Here is a 14,470-nt window from a genome sequence, read left to right as displayed (position 1 = left end):
CCTTTGGGAAGGGGAACACCCATATTTCCCTGGTTGTGTGTCAGCTCTCACACAATGCATGCACCAGTTCCCTGCGGCCCTCCTTTATGTTTTTTTTTTTGCTGTAGTCAGGCATGCAAACCTTGTGTATGATTTTATTCACCTGTTCAGATTTGTAGACTCGAGATTCTGCTGTAGTTTCAGATGAACCAGACATACTAGATTAGAACAGTGCTTGTCAAATAATATACATATAAATGTCTATGAATGAATAGATATTGGGGGCGGGGGGTTGAAATCACTTCTTCCCCCTGACAGACCACTGAATTGAAACCAATGCTTTCGTTGCAAACAGTCATCCGTCATTTTTGGTGGCTGATTGGTTCCAGACCCGACCATGAGAAGTACATTTCCGTAAAGTTGGATTTCTTATTTAAAATTTGAATATTTACACTCATTGATTCATTTTTCTACCGCTCCTCCTCAGCATGAGGATGCTGGAGCCTATCCCAGCTGTCTTGGGGCGAGAGGCGGGGTACACCCCGGACTGGCGGCCAGCCAATCACAGGGCACATATAGACAAACAACCATTCACACTCACATTCATACCTATGGACAATTTGGAGTCGCTAATTAACCTAGCATGTTTTTGGAATGTGGGAGGAAACCGGAGTACCCGGAGAAAACCCACGCATGTGATTGTTTTGGCTTTGGCACGCCTGCGCAGTGTGAATGAAAATGGCGGTACAGGCTGCATGATGCAGGTCTAGGGGGAATTTGACTTTTTGTCAAAAATGGGACTGAGGACATGAAATTTTCCACTTTTGAACTAAAAGGTAAACATGACCGCTCCAAAAGTGTCTTGGATTTTTTTAAATAGAACGGTTGTAGATTTCATCATAATCAGCACGATGAAAGCATCTTTATGACATGCACCTCTTATGTATTTGTGCTTTGAACTGGTGCATACTGTATATAAAGTGAAGGGAGACGTGGGGCGTTTATTTCCTGTGGATTGGATGCGTTCACTGCAGCGGTGTCAGATCATCTAACGGAGACTTCCTTCATCCTTCAAGAAGTGCAGGTAAAGAGCATCTTTTTATACACAATGCTCCATAGAGCCTAAATCGGGGGTGGCCAAAGTGCTCTTTTCGTGGCCCCTTAACAAATTATTACTATGATCTATTTGAAAATATGCCATTAAACAGTAAACACCAGAGGACCGCATTCATATTTGAAAGATGATTCAACTCTAATTTGGTTTATGTAGCACATTTGGTAATGCTAATGTCAATGGTTTCATTTTATTTTCATTTTCATTTTATATATAACAATCACAATAGTGATAAATGACAGCAGACATAAACACCAGGTCACCAAATACAGTATACATATTGTGTGCCGGTGTAATGAATAAAATCGTCAAATAACGATATGCGATCAAAAGAGAAGTCAACTATAAACAGGAAATCAACTCAACCAAGCTATCCCGCCAAAGTAGTAGTGTCCTGGCTTTTTAGAAAACTGGTTTGAGGACTGGGAGATCAAAGAGGAAGGCGCATCATAAAGATGATTATGATGATTCAGCTAACCTTGATGCTAATATGTTTAATAACTATGTGACCTGTATGATGTGTATAGTTGTACAGCAGTGGTCCGTAGAATAATAAAGCAAACATATTTGTATTTTATTTTACAGCGAGCTCCTGTCCAGCAGTCCAACCATGGTGTGGGTGCTGCGGTATTTGGTGATGATGCTGAGCTTTTGTAGCCCAGGTTACGGTAACCTTGTGAAAAATCGTGGAGACACCGCCACATTTCCCTGCGGGTACACCCTATCCTCTGCCGACGGGTACTACGATATCAAGTGGTTGAAGCAGCTTCCAAGTATGAAGGAACCTTTTTACAGAGGCATTGTTAGGTTTACCAATGGCAACCTGTATACTGATCTGTACCAACCAATGAAGGGCAGGGTCTCCTTCAGATTTCCTGACCCCAGCAAAGGAGATGCTTCCATAGCCATCAAAGACTTGCAAACCTCCGACAAGGGGACCTACGTGTGTAAAGTGACAAAGTCAGCTGAAATCCTTAAAGAAGAAGCCTTTGTCATAGAAGTGAAGGATCAGTATGCCCCCGTTATTTGTAGCGTGCACGGGGAGCCTACACTGGGTATGGATGTGATGTTCAAATGCAGTTCCTTAGAAAGCATCAACGTGCGGTACACGTGGAAGAAGACCAGCGGAAACAAGATGTTGCCTCCCGACGCCATTGAGGACACTGAAAAAGGTGAATTGTTTATAAACATCAGAGACAACGACGACTATGGACACTATCTCTGTACGGTGGAAGGTCTGGCTTCCTCCAAAAGCTGTCTGGTCCAACTCAAGGATCCACTTGATCCACCACCGAGCGATGACGATGAATCTCCAGGCACTGTGTTCCCTGTGACCCCAAGCAAAGACCCGGCGGTCCCCAGCAATGACCTAATGGCCTCCAGCAATGACCCAATGGCCTCCAGCAATGACCCAATGGCCTCCAGCAAAGGCGATACAACTACAATAGCGGCCGTGACGACCACCATGCTTTTGCTGGCTATCGTCTGTGCTGTGGTTGGTATCTGGTACTGGCGTAAGAGAATCGGTTCGTATGCCCCCAATGAAAGGGGGGAGGTGGCGCAACCTCGGCCAGACGGAGCCACCGTGCTGCCTCAACCATCAAACGGGGTGAGGGACGCCTTTTTAACATGCAACATCCATCCATGTCCAGCATCACATGCTGATGATGTCTTTCATCCTACAGGGACATCTCTACTATGACCAGGTGGATGATCTTTGAGGAGGACCAGGACATGTAGTGGCAACATCATCCCTACACGGGTTTTTTCATATCGTTTGTGCTGTGTTGTCTATACCATACGCTAGAGGTCTCAACCATGCAGGAGATCACCAGCTGATGTTTAGCAGCTCACCAAAGTGTTCATTCAGACATTATACCTGCATGTATTTAATGACAAATTACCACAATTTCAGAAGCACTGTTGTAAAGTAAAACTACTCTTAGATTACTACTATGATTCAAAATCATTTGATAATTTATGATTGACTTTATTTTATTGAAATCACATCATGGGAAAACATTACATTACATGGAAAAAATGTGCAACATGTAAAAGTGCGAAATAAAAACATCAAATATAGGCTATAGAATACACTGTTATGTGCAATAAGGTGCAGTTATATGCACGTTCAAGTTCCCATTCTGTGCACAACAACCTACACGAGTCTTCCAGAGGAAGCTGGACTTGACCGAGATGTTTCTTCATCAAGTGTATTCAAATAGCATAAACACATCAATGAGTACTGGAGATAAAATACACAATAAATCATAGAAATCATAGAATATTATTCAAGAATATTCATTTTGCACTCATTCAGCATCACTCCAACAAACAGAACACGATCTTAGTATAGAAATCACAGCTTGTAATGATTCATCTTGGGAGGTATTAGACCAGGATCAGGAATCAGGATCAGACCAGGGTGCCCTCCGCCTCTCGCCCAAAGTCAGCTGGGGTAGGCTCCCTACACCTGACAGGTGAACAATGAAGTTAGATCAAATGTGCTTTTGTTATCATTGGCTGTAAAAAAAAAACAAATCCAGAAAAAATAAGGAACACTTACATCCAAACGGGTGTACTTGGTCAACACCACGCCATGACCCGACCCCACTCTGAAAATACAAGACATGTGATTGGGTCATTGCTGGTCATCACCATGGCAACCTTGATATATCCATGTACACGTGCTTACTCGTAAGGAATTTCCCCACTGATCCCCATCGTCAACCTGCAAAGTCATTTCATTGGGTCAATGACATTTTTAATTATATTGAATATAATATTTATTACTAATATTCAAAATTATATAAGAAATATATTCTGTAAATATTTCTTTTTGTGTATGAATAGAATGTAACCATTTCAGTTTTTGAATTCAACTGCTGATATAGTAGATATTCTAATTAATTATAGTTGATATTCTAATTAATTGAGATGCATCTGTGAGTGTGCACTGTACATTCTGTAATTAGATGAATTAAGTTAATTAGGTTAAGCAGCATCACAGCCTTTTTATAGCTGATTGCTAATAAAATATGATTCCTATGATGTCATTCCTATCCTGCTCACAACCTCTAGAGGGAAGAGTTCTGTCTTATTTGGGAATATTCGTCTTTTTTTGTTGAAAAATCAGACGATACTCACAAGTCTACACTTGCTGTCCGGGTTTTCTGTGAAGAGAGGATGAAGAGTAAGTTTTTTTAAAAAGTACTTTGTGGCGCCTCAAGGTAAAAGGCACACTTACAATGTACCATGTGGTAACCATGGCAACAGCCAGCATCACCAGAGCCAGGGGTGTCACAATGGAAGCCGCCAAAACTCCTCGATTTACCTTCTTCTCCTAGCATGGAAGATACCAAAACAGTTCACAGGAACACAGCAGACACTTTTATTTTATTTTTTCATTTTATTTTATTTTTATTTATTTTTTTTTTATTAGTTTAATTTAATTAAATTTTTTAGTTACAATACTTACATCAACGGAGGTGGTGGGAGTGGCGTTCACGGTGACAGCAGAGGGGGTGGCGGCCATGGTGGGAGTGGCGTTCACGATGACAGCAGAGGGGGTGGCGGCCATGGTGGGAGGTGGTGCTGTCGGGGAGGGGGGGTCACAGACAAGCTCAGAAGTGTTTAAACCACTCGTTATTCCTACTTAATCACTACCCATAGAGTATATACTGCAACAAGCGAGCAGATATTTTGATCTTCATATACATATGAAGAACATCACTGATTGTGTGGTGGGTCTTACCTGCGACCCTGAGCTCCAGCATCATTATTTGGGTGCGCGACACACAGACGTACAGTCCAGAGTCATCCTCCTTGACATCCATGATGGTCATTGACAGATTACCCTCAGCAATGTTGCCGGCGAAGTTGTAACGTTCAGAGGATCTGCTGACCATCATTTTCCCATCTGTCCTGATCATCTCATCTTTGCAGTCCTGCCGGTCCTCCATAAGACCTCTACCCCAGCATACCGTAAGTGGTTCTGCTTTGGGCTCATCATAGCAATCTAAAGTGACATTTGCCCCAAATGGGGCAGTGTAGAGCTTTTGGAACTCACAACCTGGAGGACAGAAAGTCCTTTAAGATGTGCCATCGTATGAATCATGAAAAATGTAACTCTTACCCAGGAGGAGAGTGAGACCACAAGCCAAAGCCAGGAGTCTTCCGACGGGAGAAGTCATGGTGGAGTGATCTGGAATCTGGAATCTGGAAAAACTTCAGTTCAGCTCAACACTGACTGAGGGAAGCCTGGGGAAAGGTCTTGGATTTATACCAAAGGGAGCGAGGACGCCCATGAGGGTGGTGGCCATTCCTTTGGTCCGTCCCAGATTCACTTGTTAGAAGCACAGACACAAGTAAAAAAAAACTAGAATTATGGAATGTGAGGAATACCAATTCAGAGTTATTTATCAGTAACCATTAAAATATATTTATTATATTCTGAAATATCAACAGTTTTGCTTACTTACTCACTTACTAAGCAAAATTTGTTCTCAATCAGAAATCACTCCACACTCTTTATTGCTCTCTGGTTCTACCATATCTTACTTATTGTGTGGAAATATGGGATAATAACTATAAAAGCAATCTTCACTCGCTGAATGTACTGCAAAAAAGGTCAGTAAGGATAATTCATAATGCCGCCTACAGAGAACATACTTTCTTTCTTTCTTAATTTATTTCAGACATGCATACTATGTTACATTATTCATTCTCACATATACACTTACAATATATATATATATATATATATATATATATACATATATATACATATATACATACATATACATACACACATATATACATACATATATATATATACATATATACACATACATGCATACACACAACACCTCATTACTACACATGTCTGAAAAGGAGCAGGAAGAAGCAAAGCTTATTAAATCCTACCCCTTCTCCACGCCATGGCAGTTACCAATTCAATACGTTTTTTTCCACACATATAATCACAGAATCTTACATAAGACAAACAACAAAAGAAGAGTGGGAACATCGGACACCCCAGCAAAACCCCAGAACATTGCTGAAGCACACCAACAACCCCGCCAGTCAACCCACCTGGCCCCGACCCCCCTAGCCCCTGAGTGCACCCACCGAGTGCCCAGCACCCCAGCAGTCCCCGCACACCCCGCTGCCCTCCAATAAGAAGCCATTTTGGCTGGACCCACAATTATGTGTGATCCCCGGGCGGGCCTACATTTGGATGGATTGTTTGTTCTGTTATCCAACAGACCTCTTCCTCGTGCCACAGACATGTTACCAACATGTGGTCAACGTGGCACCCGATGTCCAACCATCATTTACCTCAGTATTGTGAGGCCACATGGAATGCTCCCATAAGAAGCACCCACCAAGCCCGGGCGCCCCAAGCGCCTTCATATTTAGCCAAGCCTTTCATATTTACTCATAAGATTGTTTATAAATAGTTGTTTAAATCTATTTAGCGTATCACAAGTTTTCATCTTTAAATCTAAATCCTTCCATATGTCTACTCCTTTGATTGACATACATCTCTGCTTTACATTTGTTCGTACTTTCCGTTTTGCATACACACTCATTCCTCGTAGATCATATTGACGAGTACGAATCTGAAACATCCCCTGGACAACATTTGGGAGCATGTTTTTATTTACCTTAAACATCATTTGCGCAGTTTTGAAATCAATTAGGTCATAAAATTTTTACAATTTGTGAATGTAAAAAGAATTAACTTGTTGGTGCTTGGTAAGCAGCTTGATTGGTTATCCTTATTACTCTCTTTTGCATCATGTAAATTGGTTGTGCAATGGTTTTGTAGGTGTGTCCCCAGATGTCAATGCCATAAACCAGAGGTAGGGAACCTGTGGCTCGGGAGCCAGGTAGGGCTCTTTTGATGACTGTATTTGGCTCTCAAGCATTTCTTACCACAATAAAAATGTATTTTTGCTAACGTTTTAAAGTAAACATCACAGAAATTCATTCATTCATTCATTCATTCATTCATTTTCTACCGCTTTTTCCTCACGAGGGTCGCGGGGGTGCTGGAGCCTATCCCAGCTGTCTTCGGGCGAGAGGCGGGGTACACCCTGGACTGGTCGCCAGCCAATCACAGGGCACATATAGACAAACAACCATTCACACTCACATTCATACCTATGGACAATTTGGAGTCGCTAATTAACCTAGCATGTTTTTGGAATGTGGGAGGAAACCGGAGTACCCGGAGAAAACCCACGCATGCACGGGGAGAACATGCAAACTCCACACAGAGATGGCCGAGGGCGGGGACCGAACCCTGGTCTCCTAGCTGTGAGGTCTGTGCGCTAACCCCTAGACCACCGTGCCGCCCCCACTATCAATATCTATATTTATATATGCATCCATGTTCTAATATATGCCCATTTTCTATGTCCCACCACAACATATTGTCCGTAGCCTGTCTTTCAATCAATTATAACAACAGTTGTTCATTTCCTTCTTCTAAATTGTTCAAGGTCTTTCAAGTCTCTTATCATCCTCGGCTGTGACCCTTCTTGTTCTCTTATCCATATGTTGCCATTTCTGGTCCATGTTGCGAAAATGTTTTTTTTTGTTTTCTTTGTATCCTTGCCTCTCGTGTCCAAGAAAAATGTCCCCATTTTTCTTTGTCAAGTGCTCATTTAAGTATACATTTGTACTTTTAAGTTTCTTCGCTTGCATTAACAGATCATTCCTATGCTTTCTACTGATAAATCTTATGATGATACTAACTCCTTATTTCTAAAATCACAAATACTTCCAACTTGCTGATATAGGTCATCTTCGGTATGGGACCAAAAATTAATAAATAAATAAAATTAAAATAAAGTTAAAAAAAATAACTTAAATTATATTAGGAAAGCAGGAAGTGAACAAATGTAACAGTTACTGATTGTAAAAGTACCAGATGGAGGGGTAGGATTTAATAAGCTTTGCTTCTTCCGACTCCTTTTGGACATGTGGAACTGGGAACTGATTATGGGATGCACTCAATTGGAATCTGATGCATGTTCAAATGAAATAAAACCATTACCATTACCATTACCATGACCATGACCATGACCATGACCATGACCATGACCATTACCATTACCATTACCATTACCATTACCATTACCATTACCATTACTATTACTATTTAATACATTGTGCAGGAATCTTTTAAAATCATTTGTCGTATTTCGGTTTTAGTCACAAATCAAAGTATTATTTTCATTACAGCAAAATATCGCTCTAGACCAGGGGTGTCAAAGTGCCGCCTGGGGGCTATTTGCAGCCCGCAGATCAATTTCCTTTTTTTTGAGTTCTTGATGCTGCCATTTTGGTCCGTTTTTGTCAGAAGTATGTTAGTGTGTGTGTGTGTGTGTGTGTCATCTGCTTTTTTTAATTTTAGCTGAAAATAGTCACGGGCGGCACGGTGGTCTAGTGGTTAGCGTGCAGACCTCACAGCTAGGAGACCAGGGTTCAATTCCACCCTCGGCCATCTCTGTGTGGAGTTTGCATGTTCTCCCCGTGCATGCGTGGGTTTTCTCCGGGTACTCCGGTTTCCTCCCACATTCCAAAAACATGCTAGGTTAATTAGCCACTCCAAATTGTCAATAGGTATGAATGTGAGTGTGAATGGTTGTTTGTCTATATGTGCCCTGTGATTGGCTGGCCACCAGTCCAGGGTGTACCCCGCCTCTCGCCCAAAGACAGCTGGGATAGGCTCCCGCGACCCTCGTGAGGAAAAAGCGGTAGAAAATGAATGAATGAATGAAAATAGTCACTTTCTCAATTATTTGATGACTTTTTTTGAATGTTTTTTTAGAATGAAATCCCTTGATGATTACCATAGTGGAAAACAAATGTTATAACAGTGCTCTGGAGACTGCATTTCCACTCAGGGCATGTGTTCTACTAAAAAAAGTTACTTTGTGTTACTTTGTCTCTGTGAATGACCGAGTGCAGAACAACAGGCAGCAGGGAAAAGAAACAGGGGGGAAGGGAGAGGCAGATATTAGTGAGTTAATGACAAAGACTGCATGAAAGTCAAGCTCAGTTTTGCTTCAATTGCGTAACTTCAATTTCAAACTGTCTAACTGTCAGGTTCAAACTCCTGTGACACTTGTCAAAAAAACAACAAAACAACAAAATTCAATATTTCTCGCAGCGAGGAGCATGAAACAACATACCCAGTGACATGCCGCCCCTCTCTTTTGATTTTCTTTAGGAGGCCCTAATACAGGGGTGGGCAAACTTTTTGACTGGCGGGCCGCATTCATTTAACAAAATTGACGGGGGGGCAGACTCGATATTTTACACGTAACAGTCCAGCTGGAATTATTGTATCTGTAAAAGTGTCATGCAATCTGCTATATGTGCACTTTGAGATCATTTATTTGATGTAAAGTACGTCATAAATTTATAATAATACATAATAATACATTTATTATTATTATTATTTGTATTATTATTATTATTATTATTACTCATGTCCCTTTTTTCAGGAGCACTTTGTAAATAACAGACCACATCAAATAACAAAATTATTGTATCTGTAAAAGTGTTATGCAATCTGCTATATGTGCACTTTCAGATCATTTATTTGATGTAAAGTGCGTTATAAATTTATAATAATTAGAATAAATGTATTATTATGTGATATTATTTGTTATTATTTGATATTATTTTTTTATATTGTTTTTATTATTATGATGATGTAAAGTGCGTTATAAATTTATAATGAGAAGAATAAATTTAGTATTATTTCATATTATTTGTTATTATTATTTTATATTATTATTATTTGTTATTATTATTATTATTATGTGTCTGTGTCCCTTTTTTCAGGAGCACTTTGTAAACAACAGACCGCATCAAATAACGAAATGATTGGATCTGTAAAAGTGTTATGCAATCTGCTATATGTGCACTTTCAGATCATTTATTTGATGTAAAGTGCGTTATAAATTTATAATAATAAGAATACATGTATTATTTAATATTATTATTATTATTATGTGCTTGTGTCTTTTTTTTCAGGAGCACTTTGTAAACAACAGGCCGCATCAAATAACGAAATTGATAAAACAGCCAAACCATGAAAATGTTGGCTCAAGCCATGATGCCAGCTTGTATGTTGACTTTAAATGAAATGCTTTGGAAAGAACGGGCGGGCCGTATTCAAACACTTGGCGGGCCGGATGTGGCCCCCGGGCCTTTGTTTGCCCACCCCTGCCCTAATACATTGTCGTGGAACTCTAAGAGGAGGGATAAGCAAGCAGTTGCACGAGCTGTACTTGTTGTCTATGTGTGTGTGTATGTGTGAATAATGACTTTTTGGCATGTGTTCTTATCTCGGCACATTTTGCATGATGAACAGGAACATCTTCAAGGTCGCTGCTGGCATTCCCAGGCACCTCCAAGACCAGTGGAGCTGGGAGTTGCTGGTCAGAGCCATGAAACGTTGCTGCCTTTACGACACTCGAGACACTAAATAATCATAAAAAATAATACATTTTATTTGTATAGCGCTTTTCAAAATACTCAAAGACACTTGAGAGAAAAATGGAGTTGAATAAAAACAAGTAAACAGAATAAAAGATACGTTAAAATACAACATTCATTTGTTTTTACACAGTTAAAACATGAGAAAAAAGTGATTTAAAGAGGTGGGTTTTTAGTTGTTTTTTGAAACTGGGAAGGTCAGGGCAAGCACGGAGTCAATGGGGGGGGCAAAGAGTTCCAGAGGGTGGGGGCAGCGATGGAGACTTTGTCTATTGTCTAAGCCAGTGGTCCCCAATCTAAGGCCCAGGGGCCGGACACGGCCCACTTCCACATTTTTCTGTCATAGAACTGGAAATGGTAACCTATGGTGAGCAATGTTACTACAAACACACTTTGCCCCAGTCATAGAACATAAACAAACAAACAAACTACCCTGCCCCTGGCCCCCCTTCAGAGGAGGGAAAAGTCATGTGGCCCGCATTGGAAAAAGTTTGGGGACCCCTGGTCTAAGCAAACGGATATAAGTGTGAGAACTAACACTATAATAAATGAATTTACATTTTATTCTAACATTAACTAGCGCTATAATAATTGTATTTACATTTTATTCTAACACTAACGAAAATAGGTTAAATATATATATTTTATTTTTTGGCAGAGGTTAGTTTAGGTTCTCCTATTGCAGGGGTCTCAAACTCAATTTGCCTGGGGGCCACTGGAGCTAGGGTCTGGGCAAGGCTGGGCCGCATCAGGTTTTACAAAAAAAAAAAAAAGCATTTATTAAAAACAGAAAAATATCCAAACTTTTTCAGTGCTTTGGTTCCGATTTTCTACAATAAAAGCTCTGATAAAACATTCCACTGTTCTCAAATATCTTAATTTTTATTTTTCTACACAAAATAAGATGAAAAATAAATAAACAAATCAAGAATAAAGAAAATCAATCAATCAATCAGTAATAAATAAATAAATATAATAATAATAATAATAAAATGGCAAATAATAAAAAGTTAAGAAACCACATATAGTTGGTGGGTAGACAAATGATTTTTTTCAGATTAAAATGAACAAAGCATTATTAGAGCCCTGTAGACATGACAAAACACGACTATAGTCACATTTATACTCTTTTTATTTACAACATATTGCGCAACTGCAGGGTCTTGAGACACATGCTAACTCGCAAACTAGAGAGCTAGCGACCTAAACGGTAGCCTTCAAGTTGTTTCCTTTAAACTTCAATAGCCAAAAACTTACCACTTCCACACGGATAGGGAGGATAACTATTAACAGTTATTTAACCTTTAACATGAACATGAATCAAACGTAATAATTTTTTCTGGGTACATGATACCATACAGCATCCATATCAAACTTGCGCGGGCCGCACTAACATTAAACTTTCATATCAAGGCGGGGGCCTCAAACTAGTGTCCTGCGGGCCACATTTGCTACAATTTGTTTTTAATAATCAGAATGAACCTAGTTCCGGTTGGCCGCCCCTTGCTTCGCCATGAGCAACAATCTTGCCTTATGCGAGGTCACACCAGATCACGTGCTTCTACAGGAAGTAGTCACACTGACACAAACTGCCTTGTTAAGGTTGGACATGGAGCAGATATCACTGCAGGAAGTACGCCCCCTGCTGGGCCTTTCTGATGAGGACGCTGATGGTCACTGCTCTTATGTATATGCATCATCCATCTATGTTCTATGTTGCTTACCCTCACTTTGGTCGTGGGTGTGCTGGAGCCTACCCCAGCACTCTGGACTGGCAAATTTCAATCTCAACAGTCAGACGCAAATGCTTCAAAATGGCAAAAATCTGTGACTATTCAGACTTGTGACTCCAATTTCAGATCAACCTTTGCAATAAAAGTTCATTTATTCATTCATTTTTTTTCATGAACCTGGGAGGTACATGATTGGCCCCCAACTGTGGATAAATGTAAATCTCAAAAGGAGAGGTCATTTTCGGGAAGCGCTGTAGTTTCACACAACGCCACTAGAGGTCGCCATACATCTCTGTGACGTCACTATAGTACAAGTCAAAAGCACCACTACTGTGTGCGGCCTTCGCCGGGTGCCGTGGCGCGTGCCTGTAATCCAAGCTACCGGGAGGCTGAGGTTGTCGGATCGCTTGAGCCCAGGAGTTCTGAACTGCAGTGGACTATGTCGATCGGGTGTCCGCGCTAAGTTCGGTGCCGATATGGTGCTCCGGGGCGAGCTCGGGACCACCAGGTCGCCTAAGGAGGGGTGCACCGGCCCAGGTCGGAAACGGAGCAGGTCAAAGCCCCCGTACCGCTCAGTAGTGGGATCGCGCCTGTGAATAGACACTGTAGTGCAGCCTGAGCAATACAGCGAGACGCAGTCTTTTAAATTAATACACAATAACAAATAAATGAGAATATTTTACCAGATAGGCTCATATATTTCTGTAGTTCATTTAAAAACGTGTCACTTCATAGTATAATTTAATAACATGACCAGTTCAGGGTGGAGCCCGCCTCTCGCCGGAAGACAGCTGGGATAGGCTCAAGCATGTCGACCCTCGTGAGGATAGGCGGTACAGAAACTGGATGAATGGATGAACATATGCATATATTTACTTTCCATCTATGTCCTACAGTGCCTCCTCCTGGAGAAAGTGTACAACTACATGTCATGTCATCAGCTATATACCGTACAGTACCTGTACTGACCAAAAAGGCAACCATCTCAGTTTAAGAAGGTAAATGGGTAGACTGCATTTATAAATTCATATTATATATATGATATATATATGATATATATATATATATATATATATATATATTCATATTATCCTCTAGCAAACACACTATTTTAAACCAATGTATATGAGATAGTATGTCAAATAATAAGCTGATTTTGAGTCCTCATATATACATTACATTATTTTAACATGGATGCTTAGTATTAAATGATGTTCTTCTCACATGTCAGTATCTCTGACTCAGTAATCCACTCATGACTCATCCACTCGTCCTCATTAGGGTGGTGGGGGTATGCTGGAGCCTATCCCAGCTGACTTTGGATGGGAGGGGGAGGGCGTACACCAGCAAATTGCAGTGTATCAATATACAATAGAAATAATACAGTATGGCCCCATATATTATAACCCTGACATCACTTCCTGTGCATCTGTCACTTCGCTAACCAACACATTTACAGCAACACACACAAGCAAGTCTTATTTATGGCTTATCATATCTTATTATGTCTCCTATATTAGGTAATACAAGTGTAAACGTGACTATAGGGGTGTTATTTCATGTTTACAGGGCTCTAATAATGTTTTTGGAATATGGGAGGAAACCGGAGTACCTGGAGAAAACCCACACACGTACAGGGAGAACATGCAAACTCCACACAGAGATGCCTGAGGGTGGAATCGAGGACTCTTAGCTGTGTGGCCTGCACGCTAACCACCTGGGCACTACGCAGCCGCTATAAAAACATAACATAAATAATTGCTTCCACCTTTTTTTTAATCAATTCTCTTTGCTTTGACAACACATACAATGAGTTATTTTCCATGTAATAAATGGTAGGGGGCTGGGCTATATGTGAAAGATTAGGCCACACAGATTGTAAGACCTGGGTCGATTCTCCGCCTGGGCATCTCCGTGTGGAGTTTGCATGTTCTCCTCGTATGTGCTTTTCCCAGTCAGGGGTCGCCGGAGAGAGTCCAACTAATATTTACGAGGACACAACAATTAGTTTACGCAGGAGACAAATTTCCTCGGGCAAACAAATCATTGAAACTTGAAGCTGTGACTCATCTGCATGAACCATGACTCACAAGGGCTGAGAATCAGTTTCTGAAAACGACAC

General features: G+C 40.7%; 2 protein-coding genes across 3 annotated transcripts; one reads left to right on the top strand and one right to left on the bottom strand.

Annotated features, from left to right (window-relative positions):
- The first annotated feature begins 942 nt into the window (after nt 1-942).
- Nucleotides 943-3,654, top strand: LOC131108914 (coxsackievirus and adenovirus receptor homolog). The gene is made up of 3 exons (XM_058060351.1): nt 943-1,063; nt 1,679-2,702; nt 2,779-3,654. The coding sequence occupies exons 2-3, from the start codon at nt 1,704-1,706 to the stop codon at nt 2,812-2,814; spliced, it is 1,035 nt and encodes a 344-aa protein (XP_057916334.1). The 5' UTR covers nt 943-1,063; nt 1,679-1,703; the 3' UTR covers nt 2,815-3,654.
- LOC131108923 (T-cell immunoglobulin and mucin domain-containing protein 4-like) lies at nt 3,063-5,382 on the bottom strand. Of its 2 annotated transcripts, XM_058060364.1 has the most exons (8): nt 5,229-5,382; nt 4,848-5,165; nt 4,572-4,687; nt 4,341-4,436; nt 4,241-4,266; nt 3,789-3,824; nt 3,660-3,708; nt 3,063-3,566 (listed from the first exon to the last, which is right to left on the bottom strand). In XM_058060364.1, the coding sequence occupies exons 1-8, from the start codon at nt 5,284-5,286 to the stop codon at nt 3,561-3,563; spliced, it is 705 nt and encodes a 234-aa protein (XP_057916347.1). In that variant the 5' UTR covers nt 5,287-5,382; the 3' UTR covers nt 3,063-3,560. The 2 variants fall into 2 exon arrangements, with proteins under 2 accessions (XP_057916347.1, XP_057916354.1); XM_058060371.1 differs by lacking the exon at nt 3,789-3,824.
- Between the last annotated feature and the right edge of the window lie 9,088 nt (nt 5,383-14,470).

The sequence above is a fragment of the Doryrhamphus excisus genome, chromosome 2 (assembly GCF_030265055.1).
Source record: "Doryrhamphus excisus isolate RoL2022-K1 chromosome 2, RoL_Dexc_1.0, whole genome shotgun sequence".
NCBI lineage: Eukaryota > Metazoa > Chordata > Actinopteri > Syngnathiformes > Syngnathidae > Doryrhamphus > Doryrhamphus excisus.
The sequence above is the reverse complement of the archived record's forward strand: the minus strand, read 5'-3'. Positions and strand labels throughout refer to the sequence as shown.

Coding starts and splice junctions, on each gene's coding strand:
- LOC131108914 (XM_058060351.1), top strand. CDS start 1,704: ATGGTGTGGGTGCTGCGGTATTTGGTGATGATGCTGAGCTTTTGTAGC. Junction 2,703..2,778: donor TGCCTCAACCATCAAACGGG/GTGAGGGACGCC, acceptor TTCATCCTACAG/GGACATCTCTACTATGACCA.
- LOC131108923 (XM_058060364.1), bottom strand. CDS start 5,286: ATGACTTCTCCCGTCGGAAGACTCCTGGCTTTGGCTTGTGGTCTCACT. Junction 3,825..4,240: donor CGGACAGCAAGTGTAGACTT/GTGAGTATCGTC, acceptor ATGACTTTGCAG/GTTGACGATGGGGATCAGTG. Junction 3,709..3,788: donor AGTGGGGAAATTCCTTACGA/GTAAGCACGTGT, acceptor TTGTATTTTCAG/AGTGGGGTCGGGTCATGGCG.